General features: G+C 41.3%; 2 protein-coding genes across 3 annotated transcripts in view; one reads left to right on the forward strand and one right to left on the reverse strand.

Moving 5' to 3' along the window:
• Window positions 1-4,872: 4,872 nt before the first annotated feature.
• HBP1 (HMG-box transcription factor 1) lies at window positions 4,873-23,528 on the forward strand. Of its 2 annotated transcripts, none has more exons than XM_075719803.1 (11): window positions 4,873-4,905; window positions 9,173-9,365; window positions 10,437-10,671; window positions 11,574-11,706; window positions 12,498-12,609; window positions 12,729-12,841; window positions 13,185-13,341; window positions 13,896-14,040; window positions 16,449-16,778; window positions 20,609-20,750; window positions 22,406-23,528. In XM_075719803.1, the coding sequence occupies exons 1-11, from the start codon at window positions 4,891-4,893 to the stop codon at window positions 22,421-22,423; spliced, it is 1,593 nt and encodes a 530-aa protein (XP_075575918.1). In that variant the 5' UTR covers window positions 4,873-4,890; the 3' UTR covers window positions 22,424-23,528. The 2 variants fall into 2 exon arrangements, with proteins under 2 accessions (XP_075575918.1, XP_075575927.1); XM_075719812.1 differs by lacking the exon at window positions 4,873-4,905 and adding an exon at window positions 5,833-6,087.
• COG5 (component of oligomeric golgi complex 5) overlaps window positions 23,285-25,548 on the reverse strand; it is a 200,895-nt gene continuing 198,631 nt past the window's right edge. Inside the window, exon 24 of the mRNA XM_075719793.1 lies at window positions 23,285-24,397. Within this exon, the coding sequence (XP_075575908.1) occupies window positions 24,283-24,397 (115 nt within the window). The 3' untranslated portion in view covers window positions 23,285-24,282. The remainder of the gene's footprint in view (window positions 24,398-25,548) is intronic.

Consider the following 25,548-nt stretch of genomic DNA (forward strand, 5'->3'; position numbering starts at 1 on the left):
GTCACGTGGTGTGACGAACTTAAGCAACTGTATCTTCACTGTACCTTTAGTTTTTGGCTGCATCTGTATGGTTACATCCATAGTAGGAAATTTTATGTGCCTGAGACTATTTGCTAGTACTGAGGTGTTGAATGGCCAACAGTCATACTATTTTCCAGTATTTGTGTGGGCTCATTTATAAGCTGTCTTATAAGCTTTTTTCCTGGCTTTCCGTATGCTGTGGCCATACACAGATGGCCAACTGAGAATAGTCCTTGGCCTATGGTAGCTCCCAAACCATATATGAAAATTATTTGCTATTGGCCCACACAACTACTATGCCAGGGCTATTCTAAAAAAATTTAGACTACAGATGATTGTATTCCAGTGCTCAGGAACACTCCCTGGCATTTTAATTTACCAACCAGCACAGAGGGAACCTACAGATCATCTGTAGTCTCTTCTTGACTTGTTTTTCTTCAAGCTTTGAGCTGGGATAGAGGGTTTTCTTATTTATCACTCTTCTGGATTGCTTCTTGATATGTCAGGTCTTTCTTTTTTCCTGATAGTATTGTCATTTTGTCTTGCTCTGCCTTTGTAGGTGATAAAAGTTGAGTTAAAACTGGAATCTGTGCCATGATGACATGAAGTAAATTTCTCCTTAATTCCTGACCTGTCTTGGTAGAAAAAAAACCCCAAAACTCTGGCCTGTTACTTGTTCTGTTTCTTGAACACTTTACTTGAACGACTTGATACCAACTTGAACCACTGCAGGAGGCAAGTGAAGTTTCCCTTCTAGCACTCAAGAAAAAAAGATCTTTCCTGGGAGCAACAAGTCCTCTGTTCCTCTGCTCTGCGTTCGCAACAGCATCCTCTGTGAGGAGATTAAAGAGGTGACATACAGGGGTGGCATGCCTAGAGTTGTTGTTGGGAAGGTGGAGAAAGCCAACCACCACTGCAGCTAGCCACAAAAGGCTGTGAGAAGAGGGAAAGAGTAGGAAAAGCTTTAGGAGATACAGAAGTTATTGTGAAAAGAGAAAACTCATGTGAGAGGGTCTGGCAGAATGGCTGCAGAACAGAGGCTGCTGCCTTGGGTAGAAGTGGAAGCTCTGGTGAGCAGGGTTGCTCCGCTGTCTGGAGAGTAGTTAATTACTGAGGGTGGATGTCTACATGTGGATGTTAAAGCTCCTGTAGCAAAATTAAAATAATGATATGCTGTATTTCAGAGGTAGCAGTAGCAGCTGTGTCGTAAGGGCAGGACAGGACATTGGCTTTGGACAGCAGAGATTAAAAGTAGAGATAGGCACAAACCCAGTATATAATATATCTTTTACTAATATCACCTTGACTGTAATATTATGCATTTTTAAAATCTACCTTGTGGTTTCTTAACTTTGTGGCTGGCAATTTTAAGAGCTAAATAGCTAGGATGTGAATTTATCTGTATCTTTATATTCTGTTTGTGTAGTTTCTCCTGCTTATTTTGTGCGTCTTGGTAGCCATCCATAATGTGACAAGAACTCACAACTAACACTTCCCAATCCCCCACCTTATTTCCTACCTCTCTTACAACAGGAGAAGCAACTGAATCAGCAAAGCTACCAAAAATGTCTGTTACACAGTATTGATTCATTCTCTGAGCATCCATTCATTTTGGGCATGGAGTAAGGCGAGGTAGGGTGTGTGGAGGGGGAGTAATGATTTAATTAGAGACTAGACATACAGAGCAGGGAGTATGGCATTGACATAGTCTTAATTCTGACATTTAGAAGATACATATTTGACTTCAACCAAGGAGGGTAGTAAGTAAGCTTTGATGCAATTTTACGTGTCCTGCTGCCATCTACTGCGTGGACTGCCTGTGCTTCTACTCATTTTCTCCTACATCCTCACTGAGTAATAATTTACTGTACGCAAAGGAGAAAAGGTAGATTTGAAAATAAGAAAGCTGTTACATGTCTGGTTTTAGAATCTCAAAACAATTCAGACACTCATCTTTACAAGATTTTAATCTCAGTCCTGGGTAGGTTTCATATTTTTGTGCTTTTCTGGGTATGTCATAGATGGTAAGTGTGATATCAAGGCTCTAATTCAGCAGTGGTATTTACTTGTCTAGACCTGTATCTGGAATCTGGGCCAGTGGACCTCGGAGGACTGGGCTTCACACCTAACACGCATAAGCTTTTGTAGAGACCTGTGAACCTTTACGGCAAATAGATTTAACATTTTGTTTGGGAAAAACGCTTTTCCTTTTGGGTAGAAAAAGTACGTAGTGGGGTGGAAATGTACTCCATAACAAGGTAGGAACCTTTAGGCCAACAGTCTTTTTCTGAAGAATCTGATGGGGCTTGGGACAGCATTTCATATCCTCTGTAGCTGTGTGATCCAGCCTCCGCGCTCTCCACCTTCTACGCTGCGGCAGACGGAGCTTTCGGAGGACTAAACTGTGAGTTTTACCTTGCAAGTGGCTGTACCACCAGCAGAGTAGCCTATTTGCAGAATGGAGACATCTGCATATGCGGGCCTTCTGCCAGGCCTCAATCTGGAAATGCAGGGTCCGCAGTAAAATTCGTTAAAACCCCAAGAAGCTTGGCTCTCTCTCCAAAGAGCCTAAAGGCTGTTTAGATGTATAAGGGAGATCAAAAGAGAAAGGGGAAGGGGAGGAAGGAACGCAGCTTTGAAGTTAATTTTATTGTGGAGTGGTGTAAAAAAGATGATTCCTTGTTTACCAGTTTTCAATTTATTAAAAAAATTATTTTACAGAGAGGATGCCATGAAAGCTTTCTTATATAGAGATGTATTAGTTATTTAGGAAAAGCCTGAATTCTAAATATAGGAAAGAAACTGAGCTTGTGGGATGTAGGGTCAGATGGCTGATATTATAATAAGCTGTCTAGGTGCTTAATAGTTTAAGCTCAACATTAATTTTCAGATTTTTCCAGGAGGCATTTGTTCAAGTAACTCTTGTATTTTTAAAGTGGGAAAATGATCTGTAAAGGGTTGTTTTGTTAAGTGATTAAGCACAGAAGATTTTTAGTTAAATTCCATGGGATTGTTTTTTCTACTTTTTTTTTTTAGCTAAATTTGCACAGATAGGTATAAAAAAAAGTAATTTCCAATTCACACTGCAGAAGATACTGCATGTTTTTGAAAGTAATGTCTCTCTCCAAATAATGCCTACAGATGGCAATGACTTTACTAACAAGCAAACTATTACTTCTTAGAAAAGCCAAATCTTAAACCGATATGCCAATGACATCTCCATACCAAGTGTGTTTTGATGGCCAAGTACAATTTCGGGGTGTGTGATTTGACTTTTTTTTTTTTTTTTTCCTTTTCAATTGCATTACTCTTGTAGACCTGTGGAAACAATAAACCCAGCATTCCCTCTAGTGGCCACTAACAGCATGTTTCATGGGACACAAAGCTTGGAGAGAACTCTAAATACGGAACCATTTCTGTTTAAATTGTAATAGTTAACCTTTTTTTTTTTTTTTTTGGTTATTTTCTCGCACAGCTATGTTAGTGTGCCTGAAAGTCGGAACTGTTGTAGATACCAAATTACGACAAAAGCTCTTGATACAGGATTTAGGACACGTTCACATGATTAGGACGATGTTGAAAACAGGATAAGGAAGAAAGGCTTTTCTTGGAAAAATGCCAACGGTTGCAAAAGCTTGAAACTCTCCACCAGTTTCTAAAATCCCATTGATTATTTCCGAATTGTGCGTGTATTCGCCTTGTACAGGATCACGCGCAGTAGCGTATTTTATGATGAGATTGGGCCTCGGGGGATCAGGCGGCCATTCTTAACCTCTGCCGTCTCCCGGAGTTACTGCGTAAGCGGGCAAATCTCGTAGCCGCTGTTCTCTCATCTCTCTCTCAGGGCCACAGAAGTAACGTCGAACCAAACCAGGCTGTTATTTTGGCAGTACATGTATGGGAACGCCTGGGAGACGCTAGTGGGCTAATAAACCTGCATGGATTTAAAGAAAAAAAATATATTTTTTTCCCCAGCACTGTGTATTTTGGACCTAAGCTACCACTAAGGTCTTAATAATGAAACGAAACTGAGGGAAGAGGCCGGAGCGGAGGCCGAGCGCCGCTGCTGACTCATTCCCTGACCTTTAGCAACTTCCTTTAACCTCTGCGCGCCGCGGGCTTTATTTGGTGAAATGCGAGCGGCGCCCGTTTCGTCACAGCCTTCCGGAGCGCTAATTAAGGCTGCTAGGTCACGAAAGGCACCGGGCACCCCCGGGGATCGTTCCAGGCGGGCCCAACCCAGAGCCCGGGCCCCTTTCCCCGCCGCCATCTCGGGGCCGGGACGGGCCCGCGCCTCGCCCGGCCCGCCGGAGCTGCGGGAGCCCGGGGAGGCCGCTCCTCCGCTGCCTCCCCCGCAGCGGCAGCAGCACCAGCGCCCCTCCGCGCTGGGGTTTGCTGGGGGGCCGGCGGCCCCGGCGGGCGGCCCCACGGCGCAGGGCCCTGGCGGCCAGAGGCGCGGCTCCACGTGTCCCTCGGTCTCTTGTTTACTATCGGCCGAGCGCCGCGCGGGGCATCCTGGGGGCTGTCGTCTTATCGCGTCCCGGGCGGCGGGCGGCGGCGGCGGCGAAGACTACAGCTCCCAGAATGCCCCTCGGCCAGCCGGCGGAGGCATTGGCCAATCGGGGCGCTGTTGCGACGTGATTGATGTGCAGCGCGGTGCAATCCGCTGCGCAGGAGAGTCAAAACATGTCCGCCCTCCGGGCGGATTCTTGATAGGCAGGCCAGATAGCCAATGGAAAGCGGCTTCGGCTTGAGCAACGTCGTCTTCGACCACTCGGCAACAGAACACCACCAGGCTCGGGCGGGACTCCGTTGTGGGGAGGAGGCGGCGGGGGGGGGGGGGCGGGGGAAGCCGACGGGAATTTGGTAATGGCGACGGGTTTGGTAAGTGCTACAAAGTTTGGAGCTGCCGCTTTTGGGGGGCTGCGAGGCCGCGGAGGGGGACGGACGGGGTCCGCCGGGACGGAAGGGAGCGGCGGCGGCCGCGGGCCGAGCCGAGGAGGCCGTCGCGTCCTGGGTTTTGTCGGCGGCGGGAGCCCGGACTTTGTTTACTGCGCGCCTTCCCTCACCGTCCCGGCGGAGCCGCCACACTCCCGCACCGCTGGGCTAAAGCCCGCGGGGGCGCCGGCCCCCCTTGGGGCCCTTCAGCCGCGGGGCCGGACCGCGAAAGAAGCGAAGTAGAGCCGGTGTCCCGCGTCGTGTGTCCCCCTTCCCCCCCCCCCCCTTTTTTTTTTCCCCCCGGGGAGCGACCGCCCGCCCCGGTCTGTCAGAGCGAGGGCGCTCTGCCGCGCCGCGGGGAGCGGCGGCTGTTGGGGGGGGGGGGGGCGGGGGAGGGGGCACTCGGGGCGGGCGGCTCCGCCCGGGGCGGGCGGCGGGGTCTGGGGGCGCGCGGGCGGGGGGCGCCCCCGCCGCCTCCCCCCGGCCGGGCTGTTACGCAGTTGTGAATGAATGGGGCCTTGCGCGCATGCGCGCTGCCGGCAGAAGTTTATAAACAAGGGCCGCGTCCAGGCGGGGGTCATATGACGGGCGGGGGCGGCCGGGGCCGGCGGCGGGCCCGGGGCTGCCCCGCGGGGGGGGGGGGGGCGGGGAAGGGGCCCCCCTCCGGCCGCCCGCCCCCCCCCTGTCGCCCGCGGGTCACGTCCCGGTCTGCTGTGAATCTCTTCCTTACGTAACCGAAGCCGTGTTTGTTCTGCGAGGGGCGTTTCCGTGGTGTGGGGAGGGCAGGGCTTCCTCCGCCCCCCCCGGGGAGGGGGGCGGCCTCCGGTGGAGGTGGGTAGAAGCTGCGGTTCGGCCTGTGTCAGGCTGGAAGGCCGTCTGTGCAAAAACACGGTGAATCACGGCCTGCGCCCCTCCGGGGCTGCGCCTCTGCAGCGGTTTTCTGGCCCAGCTGTGCGAGTCGGGGCTGTGGAGCGAAGGATCCTTGATCAAAGCAGCTGTGCCAATAAAAGTCCCTGGTGTAGATCCAGTCTTGCCAGTACGTTGTGTTTTGCTTGGAGAAGCTGCTCTCCGTATTGAACTCCATCCAGCGAACGGCTGCAGGCATAGACCTTGCCTGAGACTTCGGCGGTAGGTTGGGGGAAGGCAGGCAAATACCAGAAGGAAAACCACGGGAAGCACTTCCACCCAGGCATTCCTGCACGGTGCGGTTTGGGTGGATGCTGCCTGGTTCCTGCTGAACCCCTTCTCAGCCGCAGTCTTTTATTTACTTTTGTCCCGAATTTATTTTTGTCCCTCAAAAATAGACTGGGTTTAATTTACAAGCTCTTTGTCAATATTGTCGTTTGTTTTAGCGTGACAAATTGACTTATTTTAAAGCACAAATTCATAAATAAATTCATTTAGCCTCTAAAGAAAATGGCAGTAATTATAGCCCTGTGAAGCATACTTCTAGAAAACATCTGTTGCAACAAGTTTTGAACATGAAGTTGATTTAAAAAAAAAAAAAAATCTTTACAAGCTAATTAATGACTATTCCCCTTAACGTTCCAAAACATTGAAAGGCTGAGGACAAGAGAAGCACATGATGTCCAAAGCAGGCTTTAAGCAAGTGGAATAAAAAACTTGAAAAGTAAAGTTGGGCACTTCTTTTGTTTTTCTTTTTAATTCATCTGTTAGAGGATTTTTTTGGCTTTTGTACACGGGTGGCTTTAGTTTAGAGACATTCTTGTGACTTGGAAGAACAACTAATCTCACGAACAAGTATCTTTCTTGTCAGACTAGCGTGTTGTATCTGTACCTTATCTTTGACCTTCAGTGTGTGAGGATACCAGCACAGGTACTTCCAAATCTTGGCAGCTGGCAGGAAGGAAGGAGAAGGTAACATTCCCCAAATAAGTTAGCTCGTTCATTTTGGCAGGAAAATGGGAAAGGAAGAGAAAAAATAGAGGGAAAAACGAGGCAGAAGGGGGGAAAGAAAGTACGTAGACAAGCCAGCAAAACAAGGAGTGGCTTTTCAGAGTTGATTACTTGGCTTTTCAGAGTTGATTACTTGGCTTTTCAGAGTTGATTACGTGGAGATAATCATCAGCGTCCTGACCTGTACTACTGAGGTCTGATTTTTCTGTTCAGAAATGACTGAGCTCTCTGCTGTTGTGGTGGTCTGTAATTTTACTGTCCTTCATGGGTGATAGAGGAATATTTTGCATTAAAGATACTTCTTAGAGGTCACATGCCACACATGCCATTAATAGTTTCTTTGGTAGTTTATTTTATCAATTACATTGTTCTGGCTTTTGTAGTAGTGCCATTTGAGTAGAATCAAACATCTTATTATGTTCGGAATGCAAGTTTATATAAGTTTCAGATGTATTTGAAAGATTAGGAGATGAGAAGGTTATAAGTTTTCCAGTAAAAAAAAAATTACTAGTTAGGTCAGACCTCTTCTAGTAGGGCCAGTATGTAATTCAAAGGGTTATGTCTGAACTAGATTATGTACAGGACAAGCTGCAAAGTGAATGAAACAAATTCATAGAATGAGTAAAACCATGGAATATTGTTAATGTTGGCTGTATACACACAGTACCTTTTAACTGTTTACTCAAAGCTGGGTTTTTTTTTTCATAATTGTTATCAGATGGCTTTTTATGCAGTACACTAAGGGAGCTTTTAGGATGATAGGCTTACTGTTTCACATAGAAATGTTAGACTTTTTTTAGCTATTGTGTATATTTCTCTGATGTGGTGCATGATAGCTTACTTAGAAGACATGCATGTGGTAGACTTTTCAGATGCTCTTTTCTTACTAAGCTGTGCTTTCTGCTCTTCTGTGAGGGACTTGCGATTACTTTTTCAATGACGCTTCATTAAAGTACAAGGTAATGATGTTATGGTGGCTTTAATTTATCATCATCTGAAAAAAACCAGTAGATAACCAAATTACTAAAGACTGCATAACCTTGTTTGCCAGCTTTTAGAGGCAGTGGTTGTGTAGAATAATCACACAGTTCTCTGACTGCTGAAGATGGTTTAAAATATTTCTTTCGGTATAAAAGTTACAGGACCGGGATTTGGGGAAGTGAAACTGCAGTGAAGTCTACTAGTAGAGGCTTCCTTTTCTTTCCATTTACAACGTGGTTAAGGATGTTAGCAGTCAAACATGTTTGAGACTATACGTAGAGATGAGATAGCACGTGATGTGGAGGGCAGTGAAAAAGGCTTCTGTGGATAAGCCAGTGGTGAAAGGGCGACTAGGGAAATCATGGGCCTGATGCTAAATGGTGTAGGACACCTAACGTCAAAAAGCTGAGGATGACATCTTCTTTGCTTTGGTCTTTATTTGCAAAGCCTGTTTCCAGGTTCCTTGAGTCCCTGGGCCTAGGAACACCCATCTGACGGAGCGAGGCACTTCTTTCTCTGTGGTGGAGGAAGAGCAGGTTAGGGGCAGGCCAGTTCTGTGAGCCTGTCACGCACAAGTCAGTGAGACTGTATGGGATGTGTCAGGGAAGCTGGCCAGTGTCATTGTGAGGATGGTCTCCAAAAGGTGGTGGATTTGGTGGCAGGAGGGTTCCCAATTACTGGAAAAAAGAAAATGTCACACCTGGCTTTGAGGAGGAGGATGTGGGGAAACTATAGGCTGGTCAGCCTAACCTTAGCCTTCAGGAAGGTTGTGGAGCAGATCCTCCTGACAGCATGTCCTTGCTCTTATACAGCAGGAAGGTGACTGGGAATAGCCAGGACGGATTAACCAAAGCGAAATGTTGTCTGACCCGTCTGATTGCCTTCTGTGGCTCAGGGTACCAAGTGAATGTTGTTGACATTGGCTTGGGTGGTTGAGGAGATGACCCCAGACTCTTGGAGGCAATGGGCACAGGCTGTGACAAGGGAAGTTCAAACCGTGTGTAAGGAACAACTTCTTTACAGCAAGAGTGGTTACTGGAACAGGTTCCTGACAAGTGTCAGGGAATCTCCATCCTTCAGGATACTAGAAATTCAAGTGGCCAGGGCCCCAAGCAGCCTCATCTGACTTCAGAGCTGGCTCTGCTTTCTGCAGGGATTGTACCAGATCATCTCTGGAGGTCCCTTTCAAGCTAAATTACGCTATGATTCTCAACAGATCATGGAGGATTTAGGGTTCTGGTAATGAAGTAGCCTGTCAGATGCAACTTAAAGCAGTTTATGTGTATACAAATTTGTAACCTCTGTCTTTTTAAAGTCAGATACTTTGGAGCATCCTAACATGGTGTGGGAAGTGAAGACAAATCAAATGCCTAATGCAGTTCAGAAACTCCTTCTGGTAGTGGACAAGAGAACTTCAGGGATGAATGAGTCACTGGAGTTGCTGAAGTGTAATGAAAACCTGCCCTCTTCTCCTGGATATGCATCCTGTGATGAACACATGGAACTTGGTAAATAATACGACTTTTTCAGAAGCAGCCAAATTCTGAAGTTTGTTGTAGTTTTCCTGTAGTGAAATTACCAGAAGCTGACTGAATGAGATTACTGATTTTTAACTTAAGTAGGGCAGGGAATATGACAGTGAACTTTCCCTTTAACCCTTTTCCAGTTCTGACACATTGGCCCGTTGACTTAATGTGTTCTTGAACTCCGAGCTACACATTCTTGCTCCTGATCTTCAGCAGAGCTTTTTTTGGCACGAGAATAACAAACAGAAAGCTCAAGAGCTCCTCCTAAAAGGAAATTATGCTGCTTTAGATCAGCTGCAAATAGAGATTCTGGGCTAGAGGGACATTTAACTTCAGTTCTTATATATTGGAGAAAAATAGCATACGTACATTAGAAAGTATTGATATAATCAGTGAAACATTAACACATTTAATTGAAGTTGTGGAGTGATTAAGAATGACAATACTTAGTTACATACACAGACTTGTTAACAAGCTGGGCTCTCCTCTGCTATTCTGTGTAACCCGTGGAATGTGTAGATTTTTGATAGGAATTCACCCCTACGAGGCTGCATACCCACCTTTCATGACTTCTGAGTTACTTAATTCCAGTTCCCTGGTGGAAACGTGGAAAACTTTTACCTTATACAGCCCCTGATGCTGATAATTTTTAGTGTCATACCTGCTAGGACAGATTATTTTAGTTGCCTTTTGTTGAATGTTTTAGTATTTTAGTAAAGCATGTTGCTACTTTTGCATAATTCTGCAGTACAGTTCTGTGTAAACTAGTCAGTCTAGTAAGAACTTTAAAACCAGAACTACATTTTTATCTAGTTACTTAATGTTTTTCTTAAATTCCTTGTGTGACTGTATAATAGACTAGAGATGTGATTATTTCTGTGGCCATTTTGTCAGTATTGTGAATAGGGTTTGTGAAATGTTGGTAATAGTGTAATGAGAAAATAAAATTAGTTACTTCATTGTGGTTCCTTTTTGATTTTTATTTGCAAGATTTGGTGTCCACTAGAATTTATCAATGGGCATAATTATGGTAATTTGTGCATTTGTTCGTAGATGATCTTCCTGAACTACAGGCTGTGCAGACGGATTCTACCCCACCTGCACTTTTTCAGCTTGGTGCTGATGTTTCACATCAGGAATGTTCAAGGCCTTCGTGGAACCAACATACCTCAAACAGCAATTCAGAAAGTGCTTATTCTTGTGAGAATGGGGTGAACTGGTTGACAGAATTAGCAAATATAGCCACAAGTCCTCAGAGTCCTTTGATGCAGTGCTCTTTTTATAACAGGTACTGACGTTCATTTCAATTTTGAACTCTTGAGATGTGTAATATTATGTCTTCAGAAACATTTCCTTCACTCTTAACACCCTCTGACTTTGAACTGGAGCCCTATTTTTGATCTTTCTATATAGTAACTTTATTCTTCTGAGGAAGATTGCACAGGACTCATTTCAGAGCCTGTTGCAAAAGCTGCTTAATTGCCAGCCACGAATGAGGTAGGATGGTATAAGGACATTGCCTAACCACAGAAAGCTCAGAAATTACGGGTGTTTACCTCATGTGAAGCAGCAGATGAAAAAATAAGATTTATTTTTTGTTAAATTCTTAATACTTACTAGTGCACTGACTTCAGTTTTTTTAAAAAGTGCTAATTGGAAATATAATGCAATGTATTTTTTATTGATACTGTTTCAGATTTGTGATCTGTAAATTCCATAAAGCTGTGAGAAGCAGTGTGGGATCTTAGAACTTTCTGGGCTTCACCTTTTATTGTACGGCTTTGTCTTAGGTTTATAATAAGAAAATTAAATGCAGTACTCTTAACAGTAGTGCAGTTGGAATTTAATCATTAGGATGGAGCAGATGTCTTTATGTACTCTAAGAATGGGGTATTTACTTCAAGATATTTGTATATACTTCACCAATGTGACAAAGACATGCTGATGTGGAGGTAGTACTGTCATTTGAGTGGTATATAGAAGCTATGCAGGAGTTATGCTAAATAATCCCTTTGCCTGAGCCTGCACCCTTTAATCATCCTATTTGAATACTGGTGTGTGGGAAGTTTATTAGGTATTCAGCTCATGCAAACAGAAATATTTGTTAAATGGAAGCATTGTAGAGTAATGGCAGCTAGGTCTTGTGTTGTCTTGATCTGAGATATTTTAAAATACATTTTTCTATTGTAGATCATCTCCTGTTCACATAATAGCTACAAGCAAAAGTTTACATTCCTATGCACGTCCTCCACCAGGATCCTCAAAGAATGATCCTAACTTCTCCAAGAATGATTTGGATGAAACACCAGTCAGACATGAAAGGGTGAGTTATTCTGAAACATTTCTAAAATAAAGATGCTTGAGTAACAGGTTAAGCTTTTTGAAAAGAGAAGCTACTTAAAAAAAAAAAAAGATCTGTTCTCATGCCATTTCTGTTTAAGCTAGATTTTCTGTTACATTTCTTTTTACCAAACACAGTGTGCTTCTAGCACTACATCATAGAGTCCACATTGTTGTGAAAAGATTACATTGTAAGAAAGTTCTGCTTGTCTTGTAGTTCCTTCTATAGCAAGCTTTAAAAAATTGTTTTAACTTGTTTGCTGTCTCGGAAATACTGAACCATCTCCTTTTAGACGCACAAAACCTGTCAGTCCTGCTTCTCCCTTTCCTGTGTATTAATTCGTGTCTCAAACTTGTCTGTTAAAGACATTGAGTTTTTCCCAGTAATTTATCTAGAGCCCACTTGGCCCTATAGCTTTCCAGTAATTTGACTGTAGAGTAACACGTGCTTTGAGTGGTTCTGTGAATGACCAAGGAATGATAGCTTGTAAAATGCTTGTACCCAAGCGTAAGATAATCCATAGGTGTGAAATGAATCTCAGAGAATGAAACCCAAAAATTTTGGGATGGCACATTTCAAGAAAAAGAGATGAAAATACTCCATTCACATTTACTGCATTCCTTGAATCTTTGTCTTCATGTTACATTCCTATTAGTATTTAAGGCAAAATGATGACACAGATGCAAATTAGAGAATGTGTCTAAAGACATACAAGACCAGCCCTAAAATCTTCTGCAGTAAGATATCAACGCCATTTTGCTTTTTTTTAATAGGCGAATAGTGAATCAGAATCTGGCATTTTCTGCATGTCATCACTTTCAGATGATGATGATTTAGGATGGTGCCATTCCTGGCCCTCAACTGTTTGGCATTGTTTTCTAAAAGGTAAAGTAACACATGTCATTGAATAAGTATTTGTTTTGTCTTGTCTTGTCTGTCTCTTTTTTTGTAACACAGACTTTTTTACATAACACTAATCTTTTTTTCTTGAAAAAATCTGTTAGGCTCTCGTTTGTGCTTTCATAAAGGACGCAATAAAGAATGGCAGGATGTTGAAGATTTTGCAAGATCTGAAAGCTGTGGAAAAGAGGAAAATCTCCCAGCGAGTCCTTATAAGGTAGCTGTTGGTTCTAATAAATTCATTTCAGTACCTGTAGCAAATACTTAGTTTCTTATGCTATCCCTGTGCCTTTAATTACTGTCTCAGGAAGACAGGTTTATCCTAAACTTGTCTGGAGCTGATCACTGTACTATTTGAGTATCTTGCTATAAAGCAGTTGAATTGAATTTATTTAGGTATGTTTTGAATGTTGTATGATCTTTATTAATTTCTAGCGAGAGCACTTAGAATGTTGGTATTTTTAAATATAACGTAAGATTGTAAATAATTGTAATAAATTGTAAACACAGGTATATGCTTTTCTTGGGGGAAAAAATTTGAACTGTATGTATGTTTACAGGGCTACGGTTCCGATGGTTTGAAGTTGATTTCTCATGAAGAAAGCATTTCCTTTGGTGAGTCAGTGCTGAAGCTGACTTTTGATCCTGGCACAGTGGAAGATGGCTTGCTTACAGTAGAATGCAGACTCGATCATCCTTTTTATGTTAAAAATAAAGGTATGAAATACTACAAGTATACTTGGTTGTATATTAAAATATTCTTAGAAAGTGGTTGCAGATTTTATTGGCATCCCATGTTGCTCAAGAAACTGCAAAAGTGGTGTTGTAGCATCAATTTACTATCTTTGTAAAGAAATCCAGAATTTGAACAAACAAAACCATAAAGCTATAAAGCTACAGAAATACTGCATATCTCTAAAGGAAAGATTTGGTCAAGTATATAAATGGAGCTCAGGAACATAGAAAAATTGGGGGGAGAAAGGAAAGCTGCAAATAAGGGAGGCTTTTCTCAGTTGCTAAACATGGAACTTCTGATGATAAAAGTTTCCAGGTTTTGATTACTTTTTTTTGCTAGAAGGAGATTTTACTTGAGATAAACTATTTGCAGTAAGAATTCCCTGAGCAAGTGTTTCTGATTTTTCTTTTGGGTGAAAGAAACTACATCAGAACATTTTTATAAAATGATATAATTTAGAGATATAGGATTGCTCCAATTAAGAACTAGAGAGATTGTCTGGCCGTTTGTCTAATTTAACTCTTTACCACTTCAGGTTGGTCATCTTTTTATCCAAGCTTGACTGTGGTACAGCATGGCATTCCATGCTGTGAAATGCATCTTGGAGATCTGTGTCTACCTCCTGGACACCCTGATGCCATTAACTTTGATGATTCAGGTGTTTTTGATACATTTAAAAGGTAATTTTTGGATAAAGTGGCCTCAGTGGTTCTTGTATTTAATGAGTAGGCACCTCAAGTCTACAAGAATTTGAAGCATTATGTAGAACAAAGAGAGAATACTTCTGGTAATACAAGATAAATGAGAGGGAAAAATGAAGACTGAATACTAGGAAAGCTGTGTAATTATGTGCTCTGCTAAACTGCAAATTAATACCTTGGAGTGAAATAAGTTTTCAGCCCCTTTTTATGATAGTTTAAGCGAGATTAGATAAAGCAGTAAAAATACATATATAATCTGTATAAATTCTTCAGGTAAAGTGGGTTATGTTTGAAAAACCTAGTACAGTTTTCCCACAATAGTATGTCTGCCAGCTATTAACTTGTGCTTCATATGCAGCTGCGTGTCTGAATTACTGAGTAGTTTCTTCGTAATAAATGCATGTGCTATGGCTTTAGAATACCGTACTTTCATAATTCTTACTATTTTTGTATATTCTGCTCTTTGTGATTCTCTTCTAATACATCAAAGTTACCTAACTTCAAAGTTTGATTAACTTTGAGGTTTGCCTTGCTTTGAGCAAGAGGTTCAACCAGATAACCTTCAGAGGTCCTGTCCAACATAAATTCTAAGGAAATAGTTTTACTCATAAAGATTTTTCCATACTATTTTGAGATTTCTAGGTTTAGTAGAATCCATCTTCTCTTATGATGTTAGCTCCTTTTTAGCATCTGTTTTTAGTCCACTTGCTTTTTGTTTTTTTACAATAGAAAAAAATGAATTTAAAATGTTTGCAGTTCAAGCCCTAGGAGCTCTTGTATGATTTCAGTCTGGCATAGAGAGTGAGTTCAAATTGCTTGTCTTCACTCATTTGCTGTCTGCGTTTTTTTTCTTCTTATTAACTCCTGTTCTGAACTGCGTATTCAGAGAGCCGTTAGAATCATTACATTTACATCTCACTGAAGAAATTGGATTTGTGGCTCCTTATTCATCCTGCAGCGCAGCTGAATACTGCTTGGATGCTTCAAATTCCTTGTCTGTCTTTCTGGGCAGAAGGGAGTAAGTCACTGAGAAAGCAGCGTGCAGCAGCTGCTGTGATTAACAGGACAGAAGAATTAAAAAACAAAATCCTGTTGCTGTGTTATGGGAAGAAGATTAGGAATAGGAAGGGTGCTGGACTGTTTGTAGAACAGAGAGGTCCTTTCTCATTATCTTGTCAACTTGCCTGCAAGGTTTTCAGCATTGTCCCTTCTTTGTTGCTTTTTACTTTCCTAAGGGATTTTGGAGGTAATCCTTCAGGCTCCACCCTTGCTTTTGGTTCTGTCCCACAGAAAGGAGCTGCCTTTGCAGATGGGGACTGGACTACCACTTGCAGTGGTTTTCTTGCTAGTAGTTCTACTTTGTGTTTGGGGAAAAAGGCTCTTCAAAGCCCTTATTTTTGCCATAAATTATGCAACTACAGCCACATTGAGCAGTGGCTGAGCAGGGCCTTGGAGTTACATACATTTTATGGTTTATTTTGTGGTGGTAACTTAGTGGTTTAGATTTATGATTGAGTAGCACCTTTACGAGTGTGTTTTCCCCATACAGCATACTAACGACAGTATAGCTTGTGGTTCCCAGACTGATCTGCACACACCTGCAGATGATAACAAATAGCCTGTGGAATTAAACTTCTTCTGTAGTGGTTAGAGGTTAATTGTAGTTGGTAGTTCACAAAAAATTACAACGGTTTATGGTATTTGGAGGTCTAAATTGTATGGCAACAACTCATCTAAGCTGTTGAAATACCTTGAAATACCGAGGAATCCCACCTTTTTGTCACTAGAGGGCAGACGTTTGTCAGCTTTGAATCAAACAATATGCAGCATCATGGGTCTTTAAACAATTTTTTAAAGTCAGTGGAAGGCTTGTCTGTAAAATAATATGTATTCAACTGCCTAGAGAAGTTATTTATACAATAGCATATATAATTTATTTTAATATAGTGGTTTCGTATTTGTAATGAATATGTATTTGCAAGTGAACTCAGCACTTACTGTTCCCACATCAGTTGTCCCTTTCAGTATCTGTCATTCACTGACCAGATTTGATTTATGGTAAGGACAGAAGCAGAAAGAAAGAAGCTTATTTCAAAAGAGGATGAAATTTGAAGACAGTGTGTAATTAATTGATTTACAGCTGAGGAGTTGATAGTATACAGCAGATCTTGCAAAGCTGCAGTGCACCATCACATTGAAAATATTAATTCATCTGCCAGAGTTTTGGGTTTTTCTTTCACACTGACATCTGCATCAAGCACAAATCATTATGTCACACAAAAGAGACCAGAATGCTAGAAATGTAGTGCTGATGAAGAGTGAACAGCTATTTAGGGATTTTACATGAAAATTACTTGATCATTTTATGATGTGTCTTTTTCTTGTAGTTACGATTTTACACCAATGGATTCCTCTGCAGTTTATGTGCTAAGCAGCATGGCTCGCCAGCGTCGCGCTTCTCTCTCTTGTGGAGGATCAAACAATCAAGATGCTGAGAGATCAGAATGCAGTAGTAAAAACTGTGCGTCTACTGCATCATCACATATTTCCTCCAATTCCTTGTACAGCAAAGCTGGCAAAAGCCACAGCTCAGGGACTGCAAGTACTGTGAGTGCCACTTCTCCAAACAAGTGCAAAAGACCAATGAATGCCTTCATGCTTTTTGCCAAAAAATACAGAGTGGAATATACTCAGATGTATCCAGGGAAAGACAACAGGTAATGGTATAAAATTGTAGTTTTGTTATTACTAGTGAGCTAGCAGAATATCTATGTCCCACTTTTAAGTTTAAGCGCACTAAATTTTGCATTTGAAATAAAATGTGTGTATATGGTTTTAAGAACAAGTTTTGAAAGATGCTGACGCAAAGCTTAATTTATGGGTGGACTTTAAATATTTACAGTAGTCAGTAATTTGACACAAGCTGTTTTTGGCAAACTTAACCTTCTGAGAAAGAATTTGGGTAAAGCAACTGATAGATACATATGTGCAGCGGCAGAGTCACAAATACACAGCAGTCTTCATTTACGCTGATGAGAAGTGTTCGTGGGAAAAAAGTACCAGGCTCTCTGCTCGTGTGTTGTAACGGAAAAGGAATTTCTGCTTCTTCTAATTAAATCTTGACATGAAGTTGCAAATTGTTGAGTGAAGTTACTATCATTTATTCTCAGTCTGTATATCATATTGAATAATGGAGTACTGATTGTTAGGATATCGGAAAGACCTTAATCCAAACAGTACATTGCCAAATTTTGCTTGTCCTAAAGGCATTCAGCAATCTGCTGAAACTTGCAGGAAGACTCGTATGACCGTGTATTTGAGGGAGGCTTCTTTGTTGGTTCGTTCTTTTGTTTTTATTTATATGCAGTCATGTCTGAACATTCTTTGGAAAGATGTCCATTATATATGTTTTAAAAAATCTTAGTATTTTGTGCTAATTGTGCATATATAAACATAAACACATGAAAATGCACTGATCTTACAGTCATATTTCTTATGTATAGAACATTATGAAAACTGTTACTGTAAAAATTGCATTGTCACATAAAAATTCTAGTACTAAATCTGGTAAAAACTAAAGGTGACAGGGTTTTGAGAGGGTTTTGGCTACTTTATAATGTAAGACTGTAACTGGTGTTGAGAAATAAAATCCTACCATACAAATAACCCATCCTTAAATCCCAGCCAGTCTTGTGCATCCTGGCAATGATGTTCTGCAATGTTTATAGTAATTTCAGTGAAGCAGATCTGCTGCCTTCAAACTCGTTGCAACTATCAATGGGGAATCGAAGAGAATGTCAGCTAGGGAGGTTTATGATGGTTATGTATTTAAAATGCTGATTTCAAACGGATGCAGTGAACTGGAGCTGCAGCTGAACGGATGTGAAAATTGAGTATTTCAGCGCGCAGGTTTACCTTGAAGGAAAGTGATGACAAAGTTACGAGTAAGCTTCAGAGTGCACCGCTCACTGCCCCATTTGGAAGGCAGTGCATTTGGATGCAGTTTCTTGGCATCCATAAAATACAGTACAGAAGAAATCCTAAGAGTTAGCGATAACCGATTTTATAGACATTCAGCTACTTTTGCTTAAGTGTTGTTGGGGCATTTATTAATTTGGCTGGTAAGAGGCAACTCTCTTGTTTTTTAAATACATGTCGTTTTCAGATTACCGAGTAGATCTTATGGTTGGTTACAGGTAGTACCTGTTTCTGTACACTGGAGTTCTTACGTTTGCTACAGTTATTTTATTTTTCTTATGCATGAGAAAGGACAGAATTTGAGGTATTCTGAGTTAAAGAGTCTGTTCTGAGACAAAGTAGCTCAAGCTATGTCAACAAGATAGCGAGCGGTAAACATTCAAAATGCAAGTCAACGTTCACATGATACTTACACTGTGGACCGTAAGACCATACTTGAGAAACTGGTGCTAGGGTAGCACTTGTTTCTTTTCTAGGTATTCTCACTGTAACCACAGTTGGACTTGATTGTACGTTCAGAAATACTTGATTAATTTGCATAGTGTACATTCTAAAGATGAAGAAAATCACCTAAACTATTAACAGCATTTGTTCATGCTGAACATAATTACTGAGTAAACCCGAGGCTTTCTAAACTACTGTTTGACAATTTCTTTTGAATTAACTGCACTATAAGGCATTGCATCCTGCACATTTAGTCTGTTGCTAAAATGATGTCAGGTATCTTACCAGCATTTTAAGAGGACAAAGGCAGTGTACAGAGCACTGCAAGAGCAGTGTACAGAGCAAGATGAGGTGAAGGGCGCCTAAGGCAGTGATGCAGTAGGGTCAGTTTTTTCATACTTGTTTCTGGTCAGGAGAATTAGGTCTCTGTTATGTCAGGAAATGTCTCTGTACACATCTTTTTTCAGTCTCAGTGGTTCGCTCATAGAACTCTTTCCTTGGAGCAATGGAGCTTTTGTCTCTGCATTAGATTTTTCAAGCTTTTTGAAACGTACAGATCTGTACTCATTTTCAGTGCCTCAGTGCAGTTTTTTCTCTGGAGGTATAAAACACATACATATTTATGCATTCGAAATACAAAGAATTCATAGTGCATTTTTATTTGGAAATGCAATGGCTTTTTCAGCAAAGCTGCTCTCTCTAGGTCACTGTGTTCTTTCCTGGGGGTATGAATGACCCAGTACAAACTGGTGACCAGAACCATACAGGTTTCTGGTGCTGTTGATTTGCCTCTAGGCACTGCCAAAACATGAAAAACCTGCTAATTAAAACTGGAGTGTGTTTACTTCTGATGACATACCAAAGATACTGGTTCTTAATTTGGATAGGAAACCAGAAATTCCATTGCCAGAGAGACAGGCTGTGCAAATGGATTTGATGTTGATGGGATCTGGTTGCAACCCGAGTTTGCTCTGAGGAGCCACCGGAGCGTGTGACAGCGGAGGCTTAAGGGCAGCCCCAGCGGAGTTCGTGCTGTGCTCCGAGTGCTCTGCAGCTCCTGGGAGCCTGAACTGTACTACACAGTCTTCCAGGATTGAAATCCATTTTCTTGGTCTGGTGCAGAAAAGCCTTCAGAGTTGCTGTATGTGAAATGCTGTGGAAATGGTTGATGGCACTCTGCTCTTCCTGAATCTGTTAGAGAGTCTGCGAATAGCTTTGCTGCCAGCAAGGAACTTCATAACATGATAAAGTGCTTAGTTGTATACACCTTTTTCTTAAAGCTGGTCATAGAACTTTCATCACTGTAATCTGAAGCCAAAGCATACCTATTCAGTAGTTTAGTAATTGTCATTGATAAAAGAGCGTATAGAGATTTTCATTCAGCTAAAGGATGGAGTTAAAATTTTAATGGAATATTGATCCAACATTTGGGAGTGCAGTTAAGCAATATGGCATGGTAATACGGGGAAGTATTGTCCAAAAGACATCACGTTTTATAAGGAGTAGGAAAGCAATTCATTCAGCTTCTGGAAGCGATGATAGGTGTGTTAGAACAAATGGTTGCTTTTGCATAGGAACGGGAACTTACCAGTATGTTCTGCCCTGTGTGGACTAAAGCGGAGGAAGCTACACACATCTATTAAACAGACGTGGGGGTTTGCCATTAATCAAATATTTGTTTGGCTGAGGACACATTCAGATCATTGCCCTAGTTATTGGAGAACGTATTTTCAGCAAGTCTCTCATATGATCTTCTAGTACGAAAGTAGAGCAAAACAAATGTGAGTTACCATTTGGTGGTGGTTTTTTTAACATCCCTGTTTTGCTGGTTTATGTGAGTTGCTGTGTATTCAAATGTACACCCTTTGAAATGTTAGAATGTGCATTGACCCATGCTCAGCCAACACAGAAGTCTCAGCTGTTCAGCTGTTAAAAGTAGTACAAGAAGATAACCAGAAACACGATTAAAAATTTTTTTTTTAAAGGTACAGTTGATTTCTTCTGCATGTATTATTGCCACATTCATCTTTTGTCTTCTTTAAAGTGCTGAGATAAAAAAGAAAAAAAAAATAAGGATATTTCTTAACACCCTGTCCTGACTGTACTTTAAACATTTATCTTGCAGAGCCATAAGTGTGATACTCGGTGACAGGTGGAAGAAAATGAAAAATGAAGAAAGACGGATGTACACACTAGAAGCCAAGGCCTTGGCGGAAGAACAGAAGCGTTTAAATCCTGACTGTTGGAAACGAAAACGAACAAATTCTGTATGTTTGCGAAGCAGTCTTTTTCATTATGCATTTAAATGTGTTCATACGGTAGCTACAGCGGCTTTTTCAGGATAAACTCTGCTGTCTGCTTCTTTCTTGGTAACCCAAACCTTCATTTTACTCCCCTGTGTTGTGTCACCTGCTTTTGGACAGCTGGCTTGAGACCGATCAGGAGAGGGTCTGTCTCTGAATATTTGATGAGAGTTCTGTGAATTCTGTTGGACTGAAAGTGAGCGTGCTTGGGAAACGCAGGGGAAGAGCATGTGACCGTGTGTTTCAAGTAACTGAGTTGATAAGGTTGCAGCTAAATTACATCTGTCCATTCCTCACAAAACTACTTAAGCTTTCACAAAATCCTTCCCTGTTGTAATTCAGTCTCCCTTTTCCTCAGTAAAAGCTTTTTCTGTACCATTTTCTATCTTTTGTACTCATAATTTGTATCAGCGTATATGAAGTTACTGAGGGAGCAAATAATTTTTTTTTTCCATTAATCCCTTTCATTGCTCTGTTTTAAGTGTAAAATAAATAAAATAAAGAACACTTCTGTAGGGAAATAAATTGGTTTGCACTTTGTAGAAGGCCATCAATTTAAGAGTCTGCAGCAATGTATTAATAGGTGGTGGATGTATTGGGATAAGATAAGGGCTTTCAAGCTGCTACATCATATAAAGAGAGCATCAAAAAAAAAGGAGATTCTGCCAACCTGCATGTTCAGCTAGAAGAGTAGGTGGAAGGGAAGATCCACTGAGGAGCACAGAATGCCAGGTCCTTTCACCAGCCATTTGATGCCTGGGTAGGAGCACCAAGCATGGTGTGGACTGCCAGGTTTAAGATTTCATCCTCAAATCACCCCCCTTCCTTTCATGTATAAATGAGGCTACTTTCTCAAGAGCATATGCAAGTGTTGCCTTAAGACTGAATAAGAAATGCTCCGACACCAAGTTGCTGTACGTATTTGATGCCGAGTTTTCAGTCCTTTGTTGCAGAAGGTTTCGCCGAATCCCAGCTGCTAGGAACAAGCTGTTTTTTCTGTTCACTGTATTCTATTTTAATCAACAGTGACAGCTTCTGTTAGATTTCCTTGTGGGTTTAGTTAAAATAATACTATTTATTTTCTGCTGTTACGCTGCTGCAGTCTTGGGCATTGCATGGCGAGATCCAGTTCACTTCACGTGTGCACTGGTGAGCTTCAGGGAGCTCTGTGCGGGTGTTTGTGTGTAACTCGGAGGAATAGGGATGGGTTGGCCTTAGTAAGGACGGCTTTCTTACCTGCCCTTGCAAGTAGGATTTTCCTTGTCTTTGGGGTCTTCAGGCCAAGATAACGGTATCTGTAGAACCTGTTACCTCAGCGTTACAGCAGGAAATACCTTCTTTAATTGTTTTATTTCAGCGAACTAAGAATTTTGTTTGCAGCTTGGTTACCTTATCAAGTAATGATGGTGGACTCCAGGCTGTGACAAAGAGGCCTTGATGGTCCTTTGATGATTGGGGGTTAAAATTACCTGTTTTGGCCTTTTGTTTTCTTCTGAATAACTGATGAGTGATTACAAGTACTTGTGGCTTTCAAAACAAGTGTTTGTTAGATATAAGATAATATCTGCTTCACCTTTCCTTGGTAACCACTAACCTGGTTTTCTCTTCTCTTTTCTCAGGGCTCACAACAGCATTAAGCCAGAATTTTCCTGTATTTACTCTGTATTTACAAAATGGCTGTTGCTTGATGGCAAGAAGATGCAAGACCAAGGTCTTACTATTTGTCGTGACTTTGTGTGACCGTAAAATACTGGCACCATCAAGTCGGAAATGATCTAATATGAGTGCAGATTTGCTTTTTACAATAGAACATTAAGTAAGCTAAAACTATCAACATTTTAAACCAAATTGCCTTATTTTTCTTCCAAATTTCATATATGTATCAGGTAACATAGGCTTGAAAATGGATATCCTGTGGTGCTAAAGTACTTTAGAAAGAAGCGAAGGAGACGTGTATAAATGTTTATTTTTAAAAGATAATGTACAAAAAGGGGAATTTTAAAATATGTAACAGCTGTTTATATACATTGATTCTTATTGCTGATTAATATGTATTGCACAACCATATTATTAATTACGATTCTGGGACCTGGGATTTTCTGAAATAGCAAAATGTATTACCTGCCTCTAGCTTCCCAGCCTGCCCAGATGCCAACAAGTTACCGGAACATGTGGTGAATGGCGAGCGTAGTGTCTTGTAGCACAGGAGCTGCTGCTTGGGTTGCCACGTATAAAATTTGTATCCACAAGTGAGATGGTTTTGCACCAGCTGGCAATAGTGAGAGCTGTTGTTTCCAGTGGACACAACAGCCCGGGCCAGGATGAAATGAATAAATAGCGTTATCTCAAAAAAAAATGGTGCTGTCGATATTGTCACCATCATAGTTTTAACTCTGTGTTTTGTCTTTGCCACATATTCTACAATATTTTATTTTGCCATAAGACATCTTTATGGTGGGGGCAAACTTTGCACTTAACTATACGTGCAACACTTGCACTTTACTTTTTTTTTTTCCCTCCAACTGTCTAAAATTAGAGCAGCCGCGTTAGGATTACAACCGCTTCTGCTGTGAACTTTTACAATCATGGCTTTTCATGTACTAAACAGCTGTGTGTTTCTTTTTTTTTTAAGAGTCACAACTGTAAATTTCAGTTTATGACACATGTCTACATGATGTTGCCCCTAAGATTTTTGCACACTATATTCTTGTATATTATTTCAAATAAATTCATTAAAATTCAGTGTTGCGTATTTTATAAAATGAAGACGACTAATTAAGTCAGCCCTGCAGAGATGAGCACCTTCTGGATGGAAGTCTTTACGTGAACCCATCGAAGTATATTTTGATGTTTTCTAGTTAGGAAGCTGCTGAAGAATTTTACGTACTGAATTCAGGATTGGATAGTCAATGTTCTTTATTACAGTTTAATCAAAAAGAGAGTTGAAATCAATATAAATTATTTCAAAGTGAATAGCATGGCAATAGAGAATCATTAACATCATTTATAAATATTTTTCCTTGTGTTAAAATTAGTGATTTTTAGATGGAAACTGCTGATTCTACCATTTCAAAAGTACAGTTTTCCGAAGAAGGCTAAAATGTGTCCAGCTGTTTAAAACTACTCGTAGGAAAAGAGCTACTTTGTTATTGGAGATATTCTGCAATTATACTGTAATATTTGAGTATGTTCTAATTTTATACCTCTCTAAATTCAAACGGAATGCTAAAGAATGAAACATTTTTATTGGATGTAGATTTACAGCACATAAAATTTGTACGATTTCTTTACACTATTTGTGTATAAATAAGTTCCTATAATGCAAAGGTAAAGCAAGAAGACAGAAGTTTCATAGATGAAGTAGGTAAACACATTGCATTGTAAAGCTTACGTGTTTGGGAATCATCTACATGAACCGTGAGTATGTATGTGGCAGCAGAGAGCCGTGACTGCCGTACTGCCCAGTCCCTATTTTGAGAGAGTTGTCCCGATGCGTTCACTGAAGGGTCGACATCGCTTTCTGCAGCAACTGAACCATTATGGGATAGACTGGTGCAAACTCCTTTCCCTCTCTCGTTCTCACCGATTGAACATAAGCTTCCAGTGCACCGCTAAAAAAAAATTAAAAAAGAAAAGTAGCTAAAGCAATTACATAGCATACAAGTACTGTAAGTTCAGGATCCGCAACTGAAGTTAATCGACTTCTTCCCTACTACAGAATTTTCCTCAGATGATCTTGCGTGTCTCTGTGGACGGAAATGGGTGGGAAAGGCCTTACAGAGCTCTACGTAATTGTTTCGTGATCTTTCGCTCCTTTCTTGCATGTTTTGAGGAGCGAACAAGTTAACATTTAAATAATCAGGAGCAGCATGTTGCAGATGGCTTGAAATGACAGCTCTGACGCACAGACTCAGGCACATTGCTGTACTGGTAACCTTTAGAAATGAAAAGAATAGACTCCAGCTGCTGCAGACGCTCCGAGTGCAACTTACAGACGGGAAACTGGGACACTGGTGAACCACCGAGATGCCTTCAGGTGATTTCCTGGCTACGGCTTTTGAACTGCCGCTGTCCTTTGGGAAGTGCTGCGCTAACCCACAGACAAAGCATACGTGGCCGTTTGTACGGCTTTGCTGTGTTTTTTCTTGGACTGTGTCATTCATAGGAAGGCACTCATATAAGTAGTCTTGTGTGACTGACTGACACAAATACAGTTCAAAGCTAAAAGGGGCAACCGTGATGACGTACTTGTCTGTACGTAATGTAACTTGCTTTACAACACAGGGCCACCTTGCAGCCAACGCTTCTAGTAAATTGTATTGTTGAATGACAGCGGATCTGTAAAACAGAGACTTTGTAAGTGCTGAGCTGTTCAGATTTTTGACTTGATAGTTCATTAAGTACACCAAGTTAGTTTTGCCATGCTTAAATATGGCTTCTAATTTAATTGATTTTTTTCCCCGTCTCCTTTTTCTCTTCTATTTCGTCATGTCATAGATGCAATGATCATGGGGGTTCCTTCTATAACCCTTTGTTTATATTACATTCCATTGGCGCTATTTACAGCAAAATGGTGACATTTAGGAAAACATTAAAAAAAAAAAAAAAACAAACAACCCAAAACCACCAAACCCCAAAAACCCCCCCCGACCCCAGCCCCCATTTCAAGTGGGCCTAAGGCAACTTGCGGTACGCGGCTGCTCCTCTTCTGGCTGGTGCCGGCTGCAGCGCCAAGGCAGGCTGCCATCGGAGCCCTTCCCAG

The sequence above is a fragment of the Pelecanus crispus genome, chromosome 1 (assembly GCF_030463565.1).
Source record: "Pelecanus crispus isolate bPelCri1 chromosome 1, bPelCri1.pri, whole genome shotgun sequence".
NCBI lineage: Eukaryota > Metazoa > Chordata > Aves > Pelecaniformes > Pelecanidae > Pelecanus > Pelecanus crispus.